The sequence below is a fragment of the Mytilus edulis genome, chromosome 3 (genome assembly GCF_963676685.1).
Source record: "Mytilus edulis chromosome 3, xbMytEdul2.2, whole genome shotgun sequence".
NCBI classification, from domain to species: Eukaryota; Metazoa; Mollusca; class Bivalvia; order Mytilida; family Mytilidae; genus Mytilus; species Mytilus edulis.
Genome location: NC_092346.1, coordinates 82,413,384 through 82,437,578, shown reverse-complemented (window position 1 = coordinate 82,437,578; position 24,195 = coordinate 82,413,384). Strand labels below are relative to the sequence as shown.

Genomic DNA, 24,195 nt, shown 5'->3' with positions numbered 1-24,195 from the left:
GAGAAAAATTAAGCAACAAAACAGTCGTTTTATTGCCGTTCTGATACAATGTAAACAAACCCACCAGCACAGAATCAGGACCCACCAGCACCCGTCAGGACCAAATCACCAGCACAGTACATTCTCTCGCAGGACAACCATACCCACCGTGGTATATGTAAAGGTGATCTGAATTAACTTGAGTTAAGTAGGTTGTTTTTGTTGTTTTTGTATTGGTTACCTCAGGTAACCCTGCTATGAAAGAATTCTTAGTATATAATTTGTAAGTGTATACATTTATATTTGAATTTCACAATTTCTTAATTTAAAAATGTAGGACTTCATAGATTTGTATGGTTTATGTGATGCATATATATTTAAAGGTGATACCTGAGTTTACTTGAGTTATATGGGTTGTATTTGTTGTTATTATTGGGTTACCTGAGGTAACCCTGTAATGAATGAATTCTTTGTAGATACTTGGCTATTGTTTACATTAATTGTAATAAACAAACTTCTTTATTTCAAATGAAGGACTACATGAAAGTTGTATTGTTTATGTCATGTATATATATATAAAGGTGACCTCAGTTAACTTGAGTAAGATGGGTTATCTTTGTTATTATTGTTATGGTTACCTGAGGTAACCCTGTAATGAATGAATCCTTCGTAGACACTTTGCTAGTGTTTACATTAATTGTAATAAACAAACTTTTTTATTTTGAATGTAGGACTTCGTGAAAGTTGTATTGTTTATGTGATGCATATGTAAAGGTGACCTCAGTTAACTTCAGTTATGTGGGTTATATTTGTAATTATGTCTGGGTTACCTCAGGTACCCATGTTACCCATGTTATGAAGAATGCTTTTTAGATAGTTTGCTAGTGTAATCATTTATGTTGTAATCAAACAATTTCTTTATTTGAAATGTAGGACTTCATAGATGGGTATTGTGTATGTGATATATTGGAAAGGCGACTTAAGTTAACTTGATATGAATGGATAATACTTTTTTCTATTTTATGAGTTACCTGAGGTAACCGTGCATGACAGAGTATTTAGTAGATACTTTGCCAGTAAATGCATTTATGGTGTAATAAACCAACCTCTTCATTTTTAATGTAGGAATTCTTTGAAGTTATATTTTTTATGTGATGTATATGTAAAGGTGATCTGAATTAACTTGAGTTAAATAGGTTGTATTTGCTGTTATTGTTTTGGTTACCTCAGGTAACCCTGCTATGAAAGAATTCTTAGTTGATACTTTGCTAGTGTATACATTCATATTGAAAGTACACAATTGTTTAATTTGAAATGTAGGACTTCATAGATTTGTATTGTTTATGTGATGTATATATATTTAAAGGTAACCTGAGTGAACTTGAGTTAGATGGGTTATCTTTGTTGTGATTGTTTTGGTTATCTGAGGTAACCCTGTCACGTAAGAATACGTCGTAGATAGTTTTCCAGAGTATACATTTAACTTGTAATAAACCATTTACTTTTTCATTTTGGACTTCATAGATAAGTATTGTTTATATGATATTCAGGGAAGGCGACTTTAGTTAACTTAATTTGAATGGATTATATTTGTTGTTATTTTTGAAATAACATGAGGTATCTCTGTTATGAAAGAATACTTCGTAGATAATTTGTTGGTATATGCATTTATGCTGTAATGACTCAATTTCTTAATCTAAAATGTAGGACTTCATAGATTTGTATTGTGTATGCGAGGTATATATAAATGTAACCTGAGTTAACTTGAGTTGAATGGGTTGTATTTATTGTAATTATTGGGGTTACCTCATGTACCCCTGTCATGAATGATTACTTCGTAGATACTTTGGTAGTGTTTACATTTATTGTAATAAACAAACTTCTGTTTTTTTGAATGTAGGACTTCATGAAAGTTGTATTGTTTATTTGATGTACATGTAAAGGTGATATCAGTTTACTTTAGTTAAGTTAAGTGGGTTATATTTGTAATTATGTCTGGGGTTACCTCAGGTACCCATGTTATAAAGAATGCTTATTAGAAAACATTTATGTTGTAATCAAACAATTTCTTTATTTTACATGTAGGCCTCATAGATGTGTATTGTTTATGTGATATATCGGAAAAGCGACTTTAGTTAACTTGATATCAATGGATAATACTTGTTGCTATTTTATGGGTTATCTGAGGTAACCCTGTCATAACAAAATACTTAGTAGATACTTTGCTAGTATATAGATATAGGAAGATGTGGTGTGAGTGCCAATGAGACAACTCTCCATCCAAATAACAATTTAAAAATTAAACCATTATAGGTTAAAGTACGGCCTTCAACACGGAGCCTTATGCATTTATGCTGTATTAAACCACTTTCTTCTTTTGTTATGTAGGAATTCATTGAAATTATATTGTTTATGTGATGTATAATATGTAAAGGTGATTTGAAATAACTTGAGTTAAATAGGTTGTATTTGCTGTTATTGTTTGGGTTACCGCAGGTTACCCTGGTATGAAAGAATTTTTAGTACATACTTTGCTAGTGTATACATTTATATTTTCATTACACAATTTCTTCATTTAGAATGTAGGACTTCATAGATTTGTATTGTTTATGTGATGTATAAATAAAGTTACCTCAGTTGACTTGAGTTTAATGGTTGTATTTGTTGTTATAATTGTGGTTACCTCAGGTAACCCTGTCATGAATGAATACTTCAGATCATTAATTGAACTTTTATAAAAAATAAAAGTTTATAATTTTACCAGCCATCCCCACCCTACACGTACATACGAAATGAATGATCGGTGAATACAAATAATAACATCATTTGGGAAGTTTGTTGACATCTTTGGTATTTGGTCACATTAAAATTTGGTATTAAGATCTATCTAAATAAGAACTATATTTTCGTGCGTATTTAATCAATGACGCATTACCACGATTACCTCAGGGCACCGATTACCTCAGGGCACCGATTACCCCAGGGCATACAGCAGCGGACCTAACTGCCACCTGCGTTTAGGCAGTGGGTCGGTTTATTCAGGTTTTCAGATTGACAGGAAGTCAGAGGTTCATGACGTCAGATATTTTACAGAACTGCATATTTCATGCAATTAACAAATAATAAGCATGTATAGTACAGTAGATTACTGACATATTATAAATTAGTGTATTGAATAATAGAAAATTCTGAAACTAATTTTATCTAACCTAGAGTGCCGATGATTTGAACACAATATATATTTGGACATGTCCCTGCTTTTTACCATTTTTCTACGAACGAAACATCTTCAATCATTGCTCTCATTGGTATGAGAAAGTTCAGAAATCCATCATCTTTGGAATTTGAAAAATGATTCATACATTTAATGTTTGTGAAGAAATACTCATATGAAGTTTCTGGCTCGTTCGCTTCATTTTCACTTTCGCAGATTTTGTTTGCGTCGGAATCTCCACGTTGTTTGAATTGATAAACACGAGTTGTTTTTCTGTCCATCATAAGTTTCCTCCGTAGGCATTGAAGATTAATTTTCCATAGCAGTTATTTCGTAATAGGCTTGAAGTCCTTACGGAGATGAAACACCATATCTTCTGGTGATTTTTTGGTCTTGATCAATTATTGAAAGTTTCTAGATCCATATTCAATCTCCTCCAGCGGCGGATCCTAAACCTCGATGTCGGAGGGGGGGGGAGAGGTTTACCATAAAACCAACATTTTATTACAGATGTATTTATATTTATGCGAGTGTGAGGGTTTTTTTAACTAAATTTTTAGGGGGAGGGGGTAGATCGTCGTTTCTATATTTCTATACCTTTTTAATCTTTTTTTACTATTTCAATTTATGCCTTTTTATTCCTGCCAATTGATCTTTATTATATTCGTCCTAAACACGCATCAAATATCTGCCACTGGGTGTTAAACAACCAACAATCAATCAATATGTTCTTCATATTTCATCACCTCTATATTCTTGTATCTATACTTTTGCCTTGCCTTACTACTTTGCACCTTATTCTAATAACTGTAAAACACCTTTATGTCCTTATAAATGGTGACCTACTACATACATGTTCATGGCAATTGAAACAAGAAAAATAAACAATAATAATTGTATGGTTGGAAATGTATAGAGAAATATATAAGTCCCCGATTATGATACACAATTGGTCGATTTCCCTTGAAAATAAGAGGGGAAGGAAATACGACATTCCGTTTAAAAAAACAAATCTTGTATGGTTTTAAAAAATAAATAGTTGAAATAAATTGTTACTTAATTTACAAAAAGACAGTTTGGGAGAGGAAAAAACATACATTCACAAGAAATGTTATTGTGATGTACTGTAGTTTGGAGATACCCAAATAAAGATGTATACCAACATTATCGACATTAAACCTGGGACTATTATATTAATCAAGATTAAACATATATTTCAGTTTGTACCTATCCCTAATTAAAACACTGATCAGAAGTTTCACCTGGGAATCTGTATTGTATTATAAACCAATAAAAAATTGTACTATTCCAATCAACATGTAAATGTATTTTACATTACAGGTGTCAATATTTACACACCCACCAATAAGTTGTCATAAATCACGCATGGTATTAATTAATGGCCAGTTTAAGAAGTCAAATCAAGCTGTGATTAATTTCCGCTTAAGATAAGAAGATTCAGTAGCAATACAAATATGTTATATATTTTTTTATGACTTGAACTAGGGGGCCGTGCCCCCTGTGCCCGCGGTAAATCCGCCACTGTCCTCCCTATATTAATAGAATTATTGGGAGATAATGAACGAAAAACATATAACAAATACACAAACGTCAACCAGTGAATTACAGTTTCCTGACTTGGGACAGGTACATGCATATAGGATGTGGCGAGTTTGACCATGTTATCGGGATCCAAACCCTCCCCTAACCTGGGACAGTGGTATAACAGTACAAGAAAAACAGTTGAAAAAGGCTTAAAACACAAATGGACGTGACCGGGCACCTGCACATCCCAAAAACAAAAAGACACCAAGTACAGATCTGAGAGTACTTGCAGTTACTGACAACAAATGAAAAATATCATGCATCTAAGACAAAATCTGTTGAAACTCCGGATTCGAAACTCGCGGATCTGTTATACTGACTTTTTAAAATACCACAGATGAGTCATATCAATTTTGTAATGTTTAAAAGATCTTGTATAGTCAAATGTTTAAGTTTTAAACATTAATTTTGGACGTCCGAAGCGGTTTTCAAGATTCACCCGTATCTTAAAATAGAATAAACAGATATAAACTTAGCTATGTAAAATTGACCAGCAAAACAATCTCTACAATGTAAACAACATGGAGGAAATGGTCAGACGACTCCTTATTGCCCTTCAAAATGATTTTTACGTTTTGTCATATATGATAGAAAATTGAAATAGATAACGATTTACTTTAAATTACAAAAAGTAGAATAACTAGTATACAGAACTCTGTACAATATTAAAAAACGGGAAGTCTGTAATCAAATGGAAATATCAAAAGCTCAAACACATCAAACGAATGGATAACAACTGACTTATTTCTAAAATGGTACATTCATTTTCTTATGTAAAAAATGTTGGATTGATCTTGGTGTCTGAACAGAAAGTTGATGAACCAGGGTGTGTTCGCCCTTTCCCTTATATTAAAAATAATGTTACATTCATCGGAAGGTACCACGACCTTGCTAATAAATATTCCGTATCAACTTCACAAATAATACATGATAATCTTGGTGTATAGATTCGACGTTCTGACATTGTTTGACATCTTAATAACATGTTATAAAGTTCTTTTATTTGTCTTTTTTTCAATTATTAATATTACTTTTACTGTTTGGTCTGTTTTCGGTGATATCCATTTGACGTGACTTGGTACTATACATCCCGTCAATGTGTAGTTTGTATCATCTTAACATTTGCGTGTTTACTTTGTACGTGTGACTTTGTGTGTGTTATTTAACATATGACGTGGCTATGTACTTGTATACATCCCGCTATTATGTTACTGCTCTATTATGATGCCATTATGTTATTGTTCTATAATCATTTTGAAAAAGCAATGATTGTGGTTGTGTAATTTGATATATGCTTTTTGTGCTTCTTTGTTGGATTTTTGTCTGTTCTTGTTCTGATTGAGATTGTGACACGGTGATGACTGCTATACCCCTAATTTTGATAATTTTACCTATTATAAAATTGAGAACGGAAATTGGGAATGTGTCAAAGAGACGACAACCCGACCACAGAGAAGATAACAGCAGAAGGTCACCAACAGGTCTTCAATGCAGCGAGAAATTCCCGCACCCGGAGGCGTCCTTCAACTGGCCCCTAAACAAATATATATACTAGTTCAGTGATAATGAACGCCATACTAAACTCCAAATTGTACACAAGAAACTAAAATTAAAAATAATACAAGACTAACAAAGGCCAGAGGCTCCTGACTTGGGACAGGCGCAAAACATGCGGCGCGGTTAAACATGTTTATGAGAGCTCAACCCTCCACCTATACCTCTAGCCAATGCAGAAAAGTAAACGCATAACAATACGCACATTAAAATTCAGTTCAATAGAAGTCCGAGTCTGATGCAAGAAGATGTATGTCTGTTTTGTTCACGCATCGTTGTAAACATAATGGAATTTGATGCCACTGTCATACAAGTGAGAGGTTTAGCGCTATAAAACCAGGTCCTACATCTGAAAATGCCTGTACCAATTTAGTATTTTGTGATTTTACTTTTTATAGCTAGCTAAACCTCTCACCTGTATTAAAAATGCATGAAATTCCATAATATTGACAATGTGTGAATAAAACAAACAGACATAATAAGTATAAATGTCAAAAATAGGGTTAGAGCAGGCATCATTGTGTTATAATCTTAAAATGGTCAGCCAGTTTAGTAGACTTACTCTTTATAGGAAAAAAGTAAAATCACAAATACACGAACTCAAAATTCAATCGTAAAGTCCCTAATGAAATGGCAAAATCAAATTACAAAACACAATGGACAACAACTGTTATATTCATAACTTGGTACATGCATTTTCAAATGTATAAAATGGTGGCTTGAACCTGGTTTTATAGCGCTAAACCTCTCACTTATATGTCAGTCGAATCAAATTCCGTTATATTCAAAACAATGCATGAACAAAAAAGACATAATAAATAAAAGTCAAAATATGAGTATAGCATTGCTCAATGTGTTACAATCTCAAAACATAGGAGTGATTGCCCTTAAAGGAGAAATTTTGTTTTCCTCTTTGTGTTTGAGCAAACTAAAGATGATGGTGCTAAATGACCAGAAATACAAGATGAAAAAACAGATTTTTGTCATGGATTCTATTCTTTTCAAAAATGTTAGAGAGTGTCCTTTGTTAAATATTCATATACACCAAGTTAAACGACACAGGTTCTAGTTTTATATTGCACATTTTTTTTTCTTCACGTTTCGCTGTTCTGATCATCCTTATGTTGATTACACAGGAATTTCCATAGAGTGATTGTCATTGACAGTTTTTGAACTTCACAAGTAATTAAAAAAACAAATAAACCATAATTATAATTTTGGGGTTATATTTAATGTAAATAATCAAACATTTTAATACAAACAAATTTCTATAATAAAGTACATCTGTGGTTACAAGATGTACTGGCAAAACTGATCAAAGCAAACTCGTAGTACAATTTATATGTATTGAACATATTAGCATACAGCATTCTTTTAAAGTCAGTTCAACTATATATACAAAATGAAAATAGAATTCATATTTATTGAACACAGTATTTTACAACATTCTTTTAAAATCATTTCAATTTTTATACAAAATACAAATTGACCGCAGTATCGGTTGCTGTATAGATTTTCCTCTATGTTAACAATTTCAGCATTTCTAAATCTTATATTGAGATTTGGTATTGAAATTCGATAGATTATATGACCAATACATAAAAAAAATGATGAGATACATTTTCTGAATTTACCCTGTTGTACTATTGATAAAAACCATCATCAATATTTGCTGATCGAGTAGACAACATAATTTTATAATCTTTAGTGGTATCTGCATCCTACAGAAATCATCACTGTACAACAGAAAATCAGCCAACACAAATCTGAGTTTAAATTGTTTTTCTTAACTATATGTTTTTCAAAGGATGATCACGTGTAAATGATTTTTATTCAAAAAATGTCATTGAAAACATCATTAGTTGTGGTATCTTAGATCTAAGCGTCATATATAGGTGTCGTTTTTCCTAGTGATGGCTTAAGTACCTAATTAAAAGAGAATAGGTAAAATTAATTAGAATTGCTACTTTTTATACAATATTATATATAAGATGTTTAAAAGTATTTAAATCAGTACAGTTGTTCAAATTGACTATCTATTATTTTGAAAACAAAACAAAAAACGTACATAAGGTATACACGGAAAATAATCAAACGTATTGACTCATTCAAATTGCATTTCTTTTCATTTTTTACTTACAAGTATAACATATGATCCATAACAAATAAATCAGGGGGAAAAGGGCTTTTCTTGACATAACGTAAGATGTAAACTTGCCTTAACCGCTGAGATGTTAAGTGGGCTCGTTCCATGACCGATCCGTGGTAAATCCATATTATCAGGTTCTTCTAAATAATTTTCCTCATTGGTGTTATCTTAAATAAGATTTAATGTTTGAAAAATTATATTGTCATTTTCAAATGAGTGCAACAATATTAGTTGGTAACATAAATAATAAGAATGCATGAATTTACATGTACATTTATATGTACACGGGTGCCACATAAGGAGCAGGATCTGCTTACCCTTCCGGAGCAACTGAGATCAACTCTAGTTCTGTTTGTCCATTTTTAGCCATGGCGTTGTCATTTTATCTTCGATTTATGAGTTTGACTGTCCCTAAGGTATCTTTCGTCCCTCTTTTATAAACTCCTATACTAGTATACCATCTGAATGACGCTTAAAATATTTAAAATTGATGTTTTTAACTGTACCACATGGAATCCTGTGTTCAATAGCTTCATTACCGCCTTTATGGTCTCATTATAGCATGTTCGCATCGGATACAGAAGTTAGTGGGTACGATACTTGATTAGTTCAAACCAAAGACTTGAAAAGTGGCATTTTCATCTTCTCCGCTAAGAATACGACACCAAGGAGTCAGAATAATGTGTCCAGGTAGGGTAAGCTGACACTTCTTACGAACTGATAACTAGTGAACTAGTACGTTGAAAATCCGGCTCAGCATGTTTGTTTTATACACATTGAATTATAATTGATAATGTGAAAAGTGTCGAAGAGACGGCAACCTTACGAAATAGCAGAAACAGCTAAAGACCACCAGTGCGTCTTCAACATATCTATAAACACCTGCGACCGAAGACGGGCTTAAGCTTGCCCCTTTATCAAAAATGTTTTCTATTTAAATCAGAATGGTCGTCTCACTAAACTCCGAAACATATAAATTAAATAAAATTTAAAAAAAAATACAAGACTAACAAACGCCAGCGGATCTTGACTTGGGACAAGCGCAAAAATACGACCGGTTAAACATGTTCGGTGATATAATATCCCTCCCCCTATACCTTTTCAATGTAGAATATACAAACAAACATCAATACGCACAGATAAATTCATTTCAAAAGAAGTCCAATGTCAGAATAGGTAACAGAAGAAACAAAACAAAATGGCAATGATGCATAAATTAACAATTATTACACTTAATACGAATATAGGAACAACTTGGCAATAACAGTATAACTGTTGGTGTGCATGGAATGGCGATTGTTTTTTTTTAAACTCGTCCTCAAAACGTGATAAAATTATTGTCAATAAAAAATATTAAGATCTTGAAGAAGTTTCATAGGAGTTCTGCTTCTTTGGTTGAAGTTACAAATCATCTAAAAACAATTTGATGGTAGTGATTGTTTTAAATTTCATATATGTTAGTGTCTTGGGTTATAAATTTACTTTCTAAATGAATTGTCAATATCTATCTTTTTCAAACAGTTAATGTAAAATATGCACAAAACTATCTTGTTCAAGGTTCAACGGAATCACAGTCTTGAATCTTCATATAGGAATTTAGTGAGAAGCTGTTCTAGAGTACGACTCAGACAATGTCTATTGTTTACCTTCGAAGCAACATTTGCTAAGTTTTTGTTTTCAATCAAATTATTATTTTTTCTCTTTTATCTTATGTTCATCAATTTTAAATATTACCTCTGCTGTTCTCACTAGGTCTATTATTTATTTCATCACTTCTTGAAAGTGTGTCACTTTCTCCTGAAATACAATTAAACATAAGGATTAGACATTTGTACTTGATAAATCATAGTGTTGAAAAGGCACCTTTGTATGCTATTATATAATTGAATTATCAGCACGGTTTGTAAAATGTATGACATTTTTTTGTTGCTCTCTTTTATTTACCAAACAAATGAAATTAATGCTTTGATAAATGATTATCAGTAAATGGGAAATTAATACGAATTAAAAATCCACATATAGTAATATATAAGGAGACACAGTTTAAAAAAGGCAGGATAAAATCTCGTTCATACCTGAACTTATATTTTTCTGTTTAAATATTTAAAAAAAATAAGATAAAAAAGTGTTTTCGTTCAATCATTAATGAAAGTGATATAGGGAACAATTAATTCGCTTTTATACCGGTGTTCATAAATCGGTTGAGAGAAAACAAATCCAGGTTACATCCTAAACCTAAGGGAAACACATCAATTATTAGAGGAAAACAACAGTAACATCAGGAACACGGAAGTGTAACAAAAACAAACACCAACTTACTTAGAAACGAACTATTAAATAACAACTTCCATATTCCTGTCTTCGTATAGGATACTTTAAGAAAAAATGTTGGGTTGAACCTGGTATAATGGCTTGCCAAACATCCCACTTAACGACATTATTAAAAAAATATCGGTTTATTGACAACATTGCATGACAGAAATGCAGCACAAACACACACATTCATCACAGAGAAACCCACTAACATACAATAATATGAGGCAGGCATTACCTGTAAATGGGGACGAAGTCTGTATGAATTATTTTTTTGTAACTTAAATATTTGTTTAAAAAAAAGAAACGGAAATACCGCAACGTTTCCGATTTTGGTTCTGTTGTAAGGGATTTAGTTGTGACGTTATTTAAATTATGACGTCATATGTAATGTAAACAAAGAAACGCTATCATCAGGTAACGTTTTTTCATATCAAGGAATTATTAAAAATGAAATTGGTATTGCGCGTTCCTTCCAATTTTATACTAGACTGATAAATATATATTTTACTCAAAGTTTCATACAAACGAGACCGGAAAAAGGAAGTACATTGTACATTTCTGCGCAGGTCCGGGATTTCAAAACACGACAAAAAAAATTTGACCGATTTTGAGTTCATTAGTACAATGAAAAATTCGGGAAATTTTCCCGTATTTTTTTTTTATTGAATTTTCTACTGTTATTGGGGACTCCGTCCCCATATAAGATTCGACATGCAAACCGCAGAAAAAACATATTCCACCAACGACAGATACCACAGGATATCACAAACAAAGACGTGCTTACGAAACTAACACGCAATCTCGAACTTTATACATTTATTTTCACATATCGGGAATATTACAACATGATATTACAAGGCATTTTCGTGCTCAGTTAATAAAAGGAAACGAATGTCAACATTAAAAGTGAAACAAAGGTAAATCAATTATTCGACTGATTCAATCTACAAAACTGTATTTTATACAAGTAAAAACGATGATTCACATACATTTTTAACGTAAACAATGAAATTAAACAGACCTTGAAAAATTTAATTGCAAGAGTTCGCTTTCTATTTATATCTACATTCATGTTAATATCGCTTATATGACTGTTGGAAGGCTTCGAATGTCAACTCGATAGTCATTAGATGACATTTAGATTAAAGTACACACGAAATAATGATACATATTATCGAGCCCATACCTTGTAAATTGTTTATTTCCGACCTTTTTTTTAATTTCGATTTACGTTTCAGTATGTCATAAATCATAGTTTAAGAATTGGAGTCAAATATGTGAACATGAATTTGACAGCAAAGGTCGCTTTAAATGATCAACTTGACTTTTGTCACTATGGGACTTTCTAGAAACTCACTTCTGAAAGCTCGAATCTGATAAAACAACAATTGGAATGTAAGTCATGTCTCTTAATAGGAAATATAATGGTATAATTATTGATAAGCTACAGTCAATAGCAATGCTAAGAAGTAAAAAGAAAACAAGCTGAAACTTATATTTACAAACATTTCTATATTTAAAACTAGGTTAAAATAACAACACAGAATAATGAAAGCCAAAAATTGAGAATACATTTTATGTTCAATTATACCAAACATTATATTTAGTTAAACAGGGAGTAAAAACCGCTAATCGTTTACTCATTGTTGATCTGATCTCACATTACTACGAAGCAGATCTCTTTCACTACAAGGGATATAACCTGCTTCAAATCATGATTTTAGAATAACATTAATTATTCAATCAATTCAAGCCTTGGTTGAATTGTAATCATGACAACTATTTCATAATATAATTAATAAAATAAAATACGTAAATTTATGTTTTAATTGGTTTTATTGTTATGAAATTATAAATATAAAAAGTTAACTAAAACCTTCAGTCATTTCACTAAATTGTTGATATTGTGTGGTTAAAAACAGGGACTTGTTATTTGGACTCAACGATGTGTTTTTAAGGAAATATATACTATGTAGAATGCTAGCAAAATGGATGTAAGAATTATTTTTTTTTCCTATAATTTGATAGAGGAAAATGCGTGCTTTAACGGTTAAAATACTTCAAAACCTTCTAGTAATGATGTTCAAACCTAAAGGTATCAGAATGATTTTATAAGTTATTCGTCATTTAGAAACAAAATCTTTTTAATTTACCAGAAGACACATATCTCATACGGTGGAGTAGTTTATGGTAAGTCTTGTCTTAAGCTGATTAAAACAATGACAACAGCCTAAACAAATATACAACCAAATGTCAATACCTGGTGTCACTTGAATACTGCTACGTTCCTGTTGGATGAGGTTTTGTGCATGAACATTTATATCAATATTTTCTTGGGAACAGGTTCTTTCTTCTTTGTCTTTGGTTTCTGTGATATGCTGAGTGGAATCATCCTTGTACTCGCGTGTGTCTGGAACTTGAACACGGTTCATGTCTACTTCTACAACAAAATAAAGTATTTATACATCCCTGCTTTTCAAAACTTTATCCAAAAGAGCTTTCTGGTCCGACGCACGATATGTATCAGCATTATTTTCATTTCGAACTTTTTTTCCCGGCTTTTTGACTCTTATTTCGCAAAATATATATGACTTAAATATTAAATCAGAAATAGTGGAATTTTGGTTAGATACAACAGTTTTGTAAGGGGAGGATAGCAATGAATACGTCCAATTTATAGTTTTATAGTTTAACATAATAAAAACAATTAAAAGCCATATACATGTAACTCCATTACAAAGTTCCCTGCTCATTACGTGAACTTTGGCTTATTTCAGTATAGTTTTCAGTAACTTTCAACTTAGCTGTTAAATATTTTAAAGAAAACTATAAACGCAATAAAGTTTAATTTCAGATATATTGTTACAAATGTAGATCTTCTCTTATAGATAATTTTCCCCCTGTTTTTAGAAAAACATGCCAATCATTTTAATGGCAAGCCTCAAAACATTTGACTGTGTGATTGCAGAGGAAATTTAAAAAAAAATGATTTGCGACTGGCAATTGATATAATTGATAATTGATAAAATATCACGTGTTTTACATGTAAGAGAAAAAAATGCCCTATAACATTTTATCATTAATTATTTTTTTTGATCTCACAATCGTAAATTGACATGCTTGTTTTTCACTGTAGATATACTTCTTAAACAAGTTAGCAAATTATCTCCCTGTGTATATGAATGGTTTAAGAGTGTATTGTCTTTTTGTGAGGAAAAGAAACGAAAACAATATGTCATAAATTGCATGCGCCGAAGGTACTTCTCTTGATTTATCTTCATCAGCAACACTCAATACCGACTGTTTGAAAGTCAAGGATGTATATAAACCGAAACCGGTGAAGAGCTATTAGACCGAAAAGAATATTTAGTTAAATAATTGCCAAATCCATATAAGGTCAACTGACCTTCTTTTGCACTTATTTTTAGTTTACATTTTCTGGAAACTTCATGGTATTCAATAACATTTAGAATATTCATGGTTTTTTAATTTGAAATCTCTGATAAATATTTGAATTATTGAAAAGTAAAAGAACACTTGATGTCGTGGTTTATACCTGCAACAATATATTGAAATCGTCAATCTTTATCACACTGTTTACAATAGTTTGTAGGGATATTTCGTTAAGCATGTGATAGATTTAGCAATTCGGTGAAAGACTGTTTCTCGGAGTGTTGAACTTGCAATAAACTCAAGCAGTATGTATGGTCTGCTTTAGAAGACAACGATTGCTCAATTACAGCTTGAAAATCCTAAAAGTTTTATAATTATTTATCTTATTTGTTATTAATTTTAGTTGTTACCTTCGCTATTTGCCGAATAACTATATATCAAATTAGACCATCCGGAATTTGTGTCACGTTCCACTTAAATACAATTAAAAAAAGACATTTTAGAATAAAACAAATTTGCATATATACTTGATAAACTGTACTATGGAAAGGCACTATTGAATAAGTGTATAATTGAATTATTTACACCGTTTATAACATTATGACAATTTTTGTTGTTGTCTTTTTTCTGCCAAAGAAATGACATTTATTCTCTCTGTGACTAATCTTTATCAGTAAATATGAAATAAATACGAAAAAAAAATATAATCATTTTCTGTAGTCCACGTCTGAAATAAAATGTTGAAATTGTCATTTTACAAGATATTTTTTTTACAATTTTTCAGATTGTTGTAAATGAATCGATCATTATTCTGCATGTTGATTTTAACACACAACATTCGTGAGAATTATGCTACAATGCTCTGAAAATTTGTCTTTAATCTAGGTTTTCCTGGTTCGTTTGTTTTTCAATTTAATTTCTTACATCTTTATGATTCTGGATTCGCATGACGTGTATGAATGCATAGTAAGATACGCTTTTCTGTTTGGTATTTATCAAAAAATCTTTTATGTTCACATGAACTGTTTATTTTTTTGACTGTTGCCCCAGAGATTATTTGTCTTGTATTTTGTAATGTTGTCAGTATAACGCAAATGTTGGAATAACTAGAGGCTCTAAAGAGTCTGTATTGCTAACGTTGGTCTATATATATATTCACTCATCACCATAGATTTCAAGCAAAAAACATTGTTTTGTTGATATTTTATTGCTGGTCATTTAGCCCGTTTATTTTCTCTCAATCTTCTTTATTTTATGCTCAAAACACAAAAGAGGGTACACAAATCCTATATCAAGGTCATTCACTTTTATAAAGAGTGACAGTATACTACTTATATCGTCAACATTTGACTTGTTAGTAAATATTGTCTTGCTAATAATTTGAGCTTGTTTAAGTTTCTATTTATTTATTATAACCTTTTATCATGTAAAAGACAACTCAAACAAAATGTTACAAATCGTCATTAAAGGGCAATAACTCCGATAATGAGCCATCGAACGAATTCCACTATATATTTTGATTGTAGATCATTTCGTAATGATCATGTTTGCCTATTAAGTTTCTATCCATCAATTTTAATTTTAAAGATATAAGGCAAAACGCAAAAGGTCAAAATGTGTTTCAAAGGGCCATTAGTCTTATTAGGATTCTACTGACAATTTCAACAATAAGACTTGTTGGTAGAACATGTGTAGCAGCTATTTTTATGCATTTTAAAGTTTCTCTCTATCTTTTTTAGGTTTTTAAATTAAAAAAAAACAAAATTTAAAAAATGATTAAATTTTTCATTCAATGCTTTAACTCCCTAAAGAAATCATCTAACAATTTTGATGTAAATAGACACTAGTCAGAGCTCAACATTCTAAACATTTATGTTTGTGACAGATTTAGTTTATCTATAAAGGTTTTAAAAATAATAGACAAAACTTGCATTTTACACCCCCCTTATGTTATATTTTAGTCATGCCGAACATAGCGTGCGGAATAATCCACATTTCCTAAACTTGATACCTTAATGATAATTGAGGCAAAGTTTAGTTAAATTGAGCCAAGTAGATTCAGAGTTTTGTTAAAAGTTAACAGAGGATGGACGACGAACGCCAAGTTATTAGAAAAGATCACTTAGAGCCAGGTAAGCTAAAAATACCAAAATATTTAAACATGTAAACTATATCAATGATTCTAAGTCAATAGCAAAACCAAATCATATCAACGGAAATACAAATGGCCAATTTCCATATTCACTTTTAATGCTTAAACACTGCATACCAAATGCAATTGAGTTATGCTTGGTTTCATAAGAAAATCTCTGTACCAAGTCAGGAATATGACAGTTGTTATCCATTCGTTTGATGTGTTTGAGCTTTTGTCAATTTGATTAGGGACTTTCCGTTTTTAATTTTTACGGAATTCAGTATGTTTCTGATTTTATTTTTTTCCTTTAAACTAACGTAAACACACATTTTAACTTGTATATTTATTGAAAGTATCGAAGTCATTGAGCAATGATGAGGGGTTGGGTCATAATATCTCAATGGAAATGAGACTTGAAAATACCAATACATCTAAATCCAAAAAAATTTAACTCAAGATAAGCGATTCATCTTAAACGTTAACTGATTTACTCGCAAATCTTATCATGTAAATTATGCAAAAAGACCATGAGTGAAGGGTGAAGTAATAATCGCCATGAAAAATTTATATGCTAATGCTTATTATAAATCTGCATACCATATTTCATTAATCTACCACTTATGGTTCCCTTTAAAATGACCTAACCACAAATTAATCCATTGCCATGACGCCAGTCTATTCATTTGTCGTTGTTTCGTTTTCTGGAATCAACGCTTCCTAAAGCTGTCGCACCAAATTATATTCAATTGTTTACTTTGTGTGTGTAATTGCATGAAGTTTGAAGTGGCGAATTAAGTGAATTTTAATCACTTATGGAAAAGCGTAATTTTAGCGTTTGTAATTTGTATTGCCTCTACTGGAAATCGAACCCTTCCTTAAAATCTGCTATGCATAGCTGACACCAACAAATCGACGCAACATTTCAGCTACCAATGAGTTGCAATCAAGTTGTCTTTTTAACAATGCTATACCCCAATTTGTGATGTTTTTATCTATTATGTCTGTTGTGTCTTCCTCTTGATATTAGCTAAATAAATAAAGTCTACTTTAGGCAATTGATTCAATTTTGCCTGATGACTAGAACAGGTCCAAATATAAAGCTGACATATCATAGGGAAGAACACAATGATATACCACTGTTTGAAATTATCAATAATATATCACAAATCATCACTACGGATCGACTCAGTTACTTTTAAAACCAAACATTACCTGTCTGCTGTGTCTGTCTTCTTCTGCATTTCAGTGACAAACCTGTAACGGTACAATTCTAGTAATGGTCATTGCTTTTAAGGCAAAGCATGCTCTTAAAAATAAACAAATATCTATTATTTTTATATCTTTTGTATTAACTTGTTGTTCTTCAATTCAACAAATGCGTATTAAGTAAACAAATCGCAAATGATATCTTAAAAATAGACTTCTGTGGTTATCTCAGAGGCGTTGAGTAGCCTAAATAATCTGATGACAGAATACAGTGTGCTGCAAGAATAAACAAGGCGCTGCACAGTTAAAATATTCATATTATCTAATTAAGATAACTGACTTTCTGTTTTAAGTGGGAAATCTCCACCTAATAAGTCACACAAGTCTTAAAAACAATTATAAAAGAACTTCAATCATACAATTTGTTTTACACAGTGACTTTTTCAACTAATGTTATGTGCTTTGAAAAGCAAGTATTTTACTGTGAGATGTGTTAAAATTTCATTCGTACAATGGATACTTTCCTATTTCTTTGTTAAATGTATTCCAGTCACCTTTATTTATGTTCTGCTGATTATAAAGGTCTATTGATTACAAATGTTTTTTTAAAAGTTACAGGAGGTGAATTATTTATTTAGATTTCAATTACAATTATTGTATTTTCTATGTAGCAACATTACAGCAGCGCTAACAGAAGTATCTATATATCTCTTATATCATGATTTCCATGACAGAGGTTGCTGAGAGTTCCGACTGGCGAAGTTAGAAATCATCCCTTCATTATTTTTATGGAGATCATTACAGATATGTTCCAAATTTCGTAACTACAATTTGTCCTTTTTCCCGAATTGTGACCTACCGAATTAGACTTAACACAGGGTTTGCACTAACATTATCAACACGACGGTTGCCTCATGAGGAGCATGATCCGGTTATTCTTCCGGAGCACCTGCGATCACCGTAAGTTTTTTTGTCGGGTTTGTGAAGTTCAGTCCTTATTTTTGTAGGTTGTGTTTTGTTTACAATCGTTTCTCTGTTTCTTCAGCCACGGCGTTATCAGTTTATTTTCGACTTTTTTAGATGGAATGTCCCTTTGATATCTTTTGCCCCTCTTTTACAATAGTTTATCATAGAAGAAAGTAAGAACTGCTCACATGGTTGCTTTATATAATTTTATACATATATATAATGTTTAGAAATAGCAACAATCAACATATTCCAACTTTATGTATTTGTAGCTACAAACATATTTTATGCAACATCAATAAATGTGTTACACTTTTCCTCAAATCTTGTATAGATTAAGCTACAAAAAATTTGTTTATCATGCATCCGATTTCACCTTGAGAGATGCACACGCCTGATGAAGCTTATTTGTTTAGCGAAATATTGCGTATTTCTATTTAAAATATAATAGATATATATATACACAAGAAAGTGCGTTATGAGTGCCAATGAGACAACTCTTATTCCAACTCACAACTTTTAAAAGTAAACCATTATAGGACAAAAGTACGGTATTCAACAGGGAGTATAGGCTCACAACGAATATCAAGCTATAAAGGGTCCTAACAATTACTAGTGTGAAACCTTTCAAACAATACAAACAACGGTCTAATAATTATGGAAAAAAGGAAACGAGAAAAAATTATGAACCAAATCAACAAACGACAACCACTGAACACCAGGTTTCTGACATTTAACTTGCATTTTGTATTTTTGTTCTGTTTTTGATCGGTTGCAATGTTGGTTGATCTACAGAATCATAAGTAACAAGTAGGAACTAACTTAGTTACTATGTTGGGTTTAGTGACCAATTTCTGTTTTAATTGGACAAGTGGTTTCATAGGAGATTTTGTTTTTAACTAAATTTAAAAACAGATATGACAGGAAACGGTTGTCCAAATGACACCAAGTAAAGATAAGATAAACACTAATTTTGTCATGATCATCTTTTAGTATCATGATCTGATCCTTCTTAACATTTTTAAAAGATATAACCTTTTTAAACATTTTAACCAAAGTAAGTATTTTAAATCCGTTCATACCTAGAATACTAACAAGAAGTATACTGAATACAGTAGCTACTGTAATGTATATGCTCTGTAAATCTGCACCCTCATCTGAAAAATAATAACAAGTTCTCAAAAAAGGCAAAGATTCAATTCATTTTTTAAAATGCTAGAGGCTTGGTAATTGTTTTTGGTTTTTTTTAAATATATTTTGGATGCTTTCCCATTTCTTAATTAAACTTTTCCCTAACAGTGTTCCAGCTAGGATTTCAAAAGTGAGCTTGCTGATTAATAATTAAAAACAGGCATGTCAAACAAAGTCTTTAATTCTGTAGCTATGAATGTTTGGGCTCTTGTCACTTTTACACGAGAAAAACTTGTTCGTGTAACAGTTAAGGACCAATCACTATATCACTAGCTATGCATATGCCCAAGTCCTTTAGGAACCGTGATCTGTGATGACCTCATGCATGCTACAAATGTAGGCATGATTTGGCCGAAGTGATGGATGAAAATACAAGATGAAAACTAGGAATCACAGCCTAAATTAAATTGTAACGACCGTTTCACTGTATTATCATTAGCTCTTTAAAAACGTTTAAATTGATATTTGGAATTATTGTGTTGAGGGTATACGAAATAATTAAGGATGACATACTAGGGGGTTGCTACGAATGATATCGACAACAAGTGAACTGCATCGGATAGAAATCGACATTATACAATTAAATATCAATATATTTGTCAAGGTTATTGACATCCTCTGTAGCTATGTGAACTGCGAAATTTTCAAACTGCAATAGTATCAAAACAGCAAAGATAATGAATAATAGAGATGGGCTATATTGAACACATACTAAGGAGAAATTTCGTGCAAAACATGAAAATATATATATTGTATTGTTTCATATCATTCAATAAAAACAGGGGATTTTGTGGCAAATAAAACCAAGATTTTTGTAGAAAATCCACTGACTTTAAAACTGAGATTTTTGTTATAAGATTTTAAACATAGATAACGCACTTGTGTTCTATAATGTCTTAGCGTTTATTGTTTACAAAAAGTGATAAACAACCTTTGAATTGAAAAAAATACCTTGTGCTGATCGAGTCACTAAGGTTAAGCACACCCTAGAATGTGTACTTCATTTGGTCCATAATTATATTTATTTTAACCAATATCTAAATTGATAAACTTGTTTTAATGAAATCACTACTAGCACTGCATACAATAACCCTATATCTATCAAGCACCGAATTCCCACAGATGAGAGTACCAGGGCAAAGACTGTGGATTTTCTACATAATTTCCATATGTTTAGCATTGAATGAACATAATCCTGGACTTAGTTTTGATTGCAATTATCTTTATAGAATAAATATAAAAAGATGTGGTGTGAGTGCCAATGAAACAACTCTCCATCCAAGTCACAATTTGTGAAAGTAAACCAATAAAAGTCAAAGGACGGTCTTCAACACGGAGCCTTACCTCACACCGAACAGCAAGCTATAAAAGGTCCCAAACATGACTAGTGTAAAACCATTCAAACAGGACAGCCAACGTAGTCTATATAAAAAATAGAAACGAGAAACACATATGAACCACAGGAACAAAAATGACAACCACTGAACATCATGTTCCTAAAATTCATCGGGTTTACACGTTTTAATAGGTACCAACATTTACCCTTACCTGAAACAATAGTGTAACATTACAACATAGAAAGACAAAATACAAAATATCAATTGAAATGGCGTAACTCAATCAAAAGACACATTACCACAAGTGAACATACACCGAACGAATAAATTTGATCTATGACACAATGCAAAGTCTTTAAATATTTTAAAAGGATTCGATGTAAGAAATAAGATTGAGAATGGAAGATTGCACTTGCATAAGGTCGATTTCTATTCGACGCAGCTCAAATTTAGGCATGTTACACACCATTGTGTAGATTTTAGATTGACGACTCAACAAGTTATATTGGGGTAGACAATCAAGAAATCTAAATAAAATAGAAGTTGGCGATCTGATGACATCTTTCAATAATGCAAGTTAAGTAACTAGTGTTATATCAAGGTATAATTAGGGGATAAGATACAATTGCCTGTCGGCTATAAGCGGATTATCTGCTATTTCAAGTTATAACACCGGCAAATGTTTATCAACTGAGGGTTAGAAACATGAAGACAGGAGGTATTATAGTATTTTCATCAAAACGTTACGGTAATAAACGCATGAATTTGCAAAACAGATTATGCAAGAAAGGAAATAGGTTGTCTGTCAGGAAAGGCGGGCAAAACGTACTAGTTACTTCCAGTGCACATTTGTATGTTCATTTTATCATGTTTTCCTCTTATACTGGCGCTTTGGGTGCCAAAGTTCTTACAAGACGTCTCATTGTCTTCTTGTTGCGGTCACTGCATACGGGAAAGTATTGGCGAATAAGGGTACGAGATAACAATGAATCAATAGCAGTATTATTTTCTTAAGCGTTTTCTTTTCAAGAAATTAACATACACTTGTTTAATAGTAATTCTTATAGGTATATATAACATATTCAACATATTTGTATTTTTAAATTTAAAATTGTTTATGACTTCAAGACATACTATATATCAGACTTTACATTCGCGTCAAATTAGGTTATATATGTTACTCTTTAGAATAGTCGCAAGATAAATGTTACCCATTAGCTTTACTAAAAGCTCACAAAATTCATACAAAATTAATCGCCTGTTATAAGTACCTTTGCTTATATTGTTTGTTGTTTTTCGGTGACAACTACAGTTCCTCAACGTAGGATCGCAATATGTTTCATTTTTTTGCAGAGGCAAATCAGCCAAATAATCCTTTCCACAATAGCACAGGTTATCTAAAGTCGAACTGGTTATGTATGTTAGCTGTCCTTCTCCAATACAAATGCGTTTAAGTTTTGGTATGTCTATTTCATTAGACCTGTAAATCACATCAGTGTAATACATATCTGGACATGGAACTGATGTAATATTCCATTTTAATAATACTGGGCACGTTCCTAGAAAATAAATAAAATGTCAGTAAGATTGGCATTCACAATTACTTAATTATGGTACTTACAAGGTATGTTTGTAGATAATCTTTTTGACAAAAAGGCACTAAATATATAAAACGATACCGTTTGTCAGTCAGGGTCTATCCGTTTAAACATAAGGCAACACCCCGACCAAACAAAAAAAAAGTCAAAAAGACAAACTAAGATAACAAAACACTACACAGACCGTCATGACTAAGCAATGCAAGCGCGGCGATCCCTCATGTCATATGCTCAAGAAATACACGGATTTTCTGTTTCACACGTGGCACCCATCTTGTTACGCATTGCGAGTTAACGTATGGTGTTACAAATAACTGTCCTTTAAACTCTACATGAACATTAACATCTTACAGTAATACTCAAAATGGGAGCAACTGGCACATCAATATGATAGGGTTTCAATGATTAATACAAAAAAATAACTTTTTCCCCATTATTTTGTGAACTATCAAGTTTTTCCTTGTAATGATAATAGTGTTACTATACTATAATAAAGTTCATTAGAAGATAGGCACGACCGTTTGAAAGCCCATCATTATTTAAAAGTGTATATTTTCAATTCAAATGTATGCCTTGCCAATAAAGCTGAACACCGAAACAATTGAAAGATATAAAAGTGGTCCACTAATTTAGTAAACTTCATATGAATGTCTATAGTTTGACAAATATAAAAACATAGGTAATGTAACCGTTTTTAACAATCCTATAACCTTTATAGAATTCAAGGAAATAACTTTAAGAAATACATGAAATATCTTGAAAAAGTCACCAAACAATTACAATACTAGTCTGTATACTATTTACAATACTTACCGGGTACAAACGACTTTGCATTACTACAAACCACCTCATAATTGTTCCAGTCAGGATAAATAGGCAAACAGTGTAGTCTTGGTTCTATACAGCTTTTCGTTTCTGACTTGGCAGATTCGCACATATAACAATACATAACATCCTAAACATTTAAATACCAACACAAATAATATTACAATTTTGATCACATTTGACAAAATTCAGATAGTATTAAACAAGATGATTTAAGGATTTTAAGATGTATATAAAGCAATCTTTAAAATATATATTTTGTTCTCTCAACCCACGTTTTTTCTTAAACTGTGCTGTTAGAGATAAGGCAGTTCTTTTCAAATAAGTCCATTTCTATGTGTGTTGGCAGTTGTTTTTGATTTTGTTGCAGTTCAGTGTTTCTGCTGTTTTGTTGTTCTCCTTTTATAGTTGACGTGTTTCCCTCGGTTTAAGATTGTAATCTGGATTTGTTTTCTCTAGATGGATGTATGACTAATGAACAACGTTATACAAAATTTCCTTTATTTATAAATAAACGGATACACAAATCTTTAAGTAATGATTAGTAAAAAAAACTGCAAAATTAAAAAAAAAATCAAAATGTAAAGCTGTTGATGAATTAAAGTACTTTACTAATGTAAGAGTGTTTATTTATTATGAGATATTCCGCATTATTCTATCATAAAAATATCTTTTTTGTATCTTCAGACTGATTAGAAATACACTATATTATCTTTTTTTATACTTAC

The 24,195-nt window shown here is 31.5% G+C and overlaps 1 protein-coding gene across 1 annotated transcript in view; it reads right to left on the bottom strand.

The window, feature by feature from the left end:
* Positions 1-7,561: 7,561 nt before the first annotated feature.
* The window catches only part of LOC139514534 (uncharacterized), a 29,962-nt gene continuing 13,328 nt past the window's right edge, over positions 7,562-24,195 (bottom strand). Inside the window, exons 3-11 of the mRNA XM_071303900.1 lie at positions 23,456-23,597; positions 22,316-22,603; positions 19,599-19,673; positions 17,557-17,598; positions 14,621-14,683; positions 13,078-13,257; positions 10,236-10,298; positions 8,571-8,668; positions 7,562-8,278 (exon numbers count right to left, since the gene is read on the bottom strand). Of these exons, the coding sequence (XP_071160001.1) occupies positions 8,231-8,278; positions 8,571-8,668; positions 10,236-10,298; positions 13,078-13,257; positions 14,621-14,683; positions 17,557-17,598; positions 19,599-19,673; positions 22,316-22,603; positions 23,456-23,597 (999 nt within the window). The 3' untranslated portion in view covers positions 7,562-8,230. The remainder of the gene's footprint in view (positions 8,279-8,570; positions 8,669-10,235; positions 10,299-13,077; positions 13,258-14,620; positions 14,684-17,556; positions 17,599-19,598; positions 19,674-22,315; positions 22,604-23,455; positions 23,598-24,195) is intronic.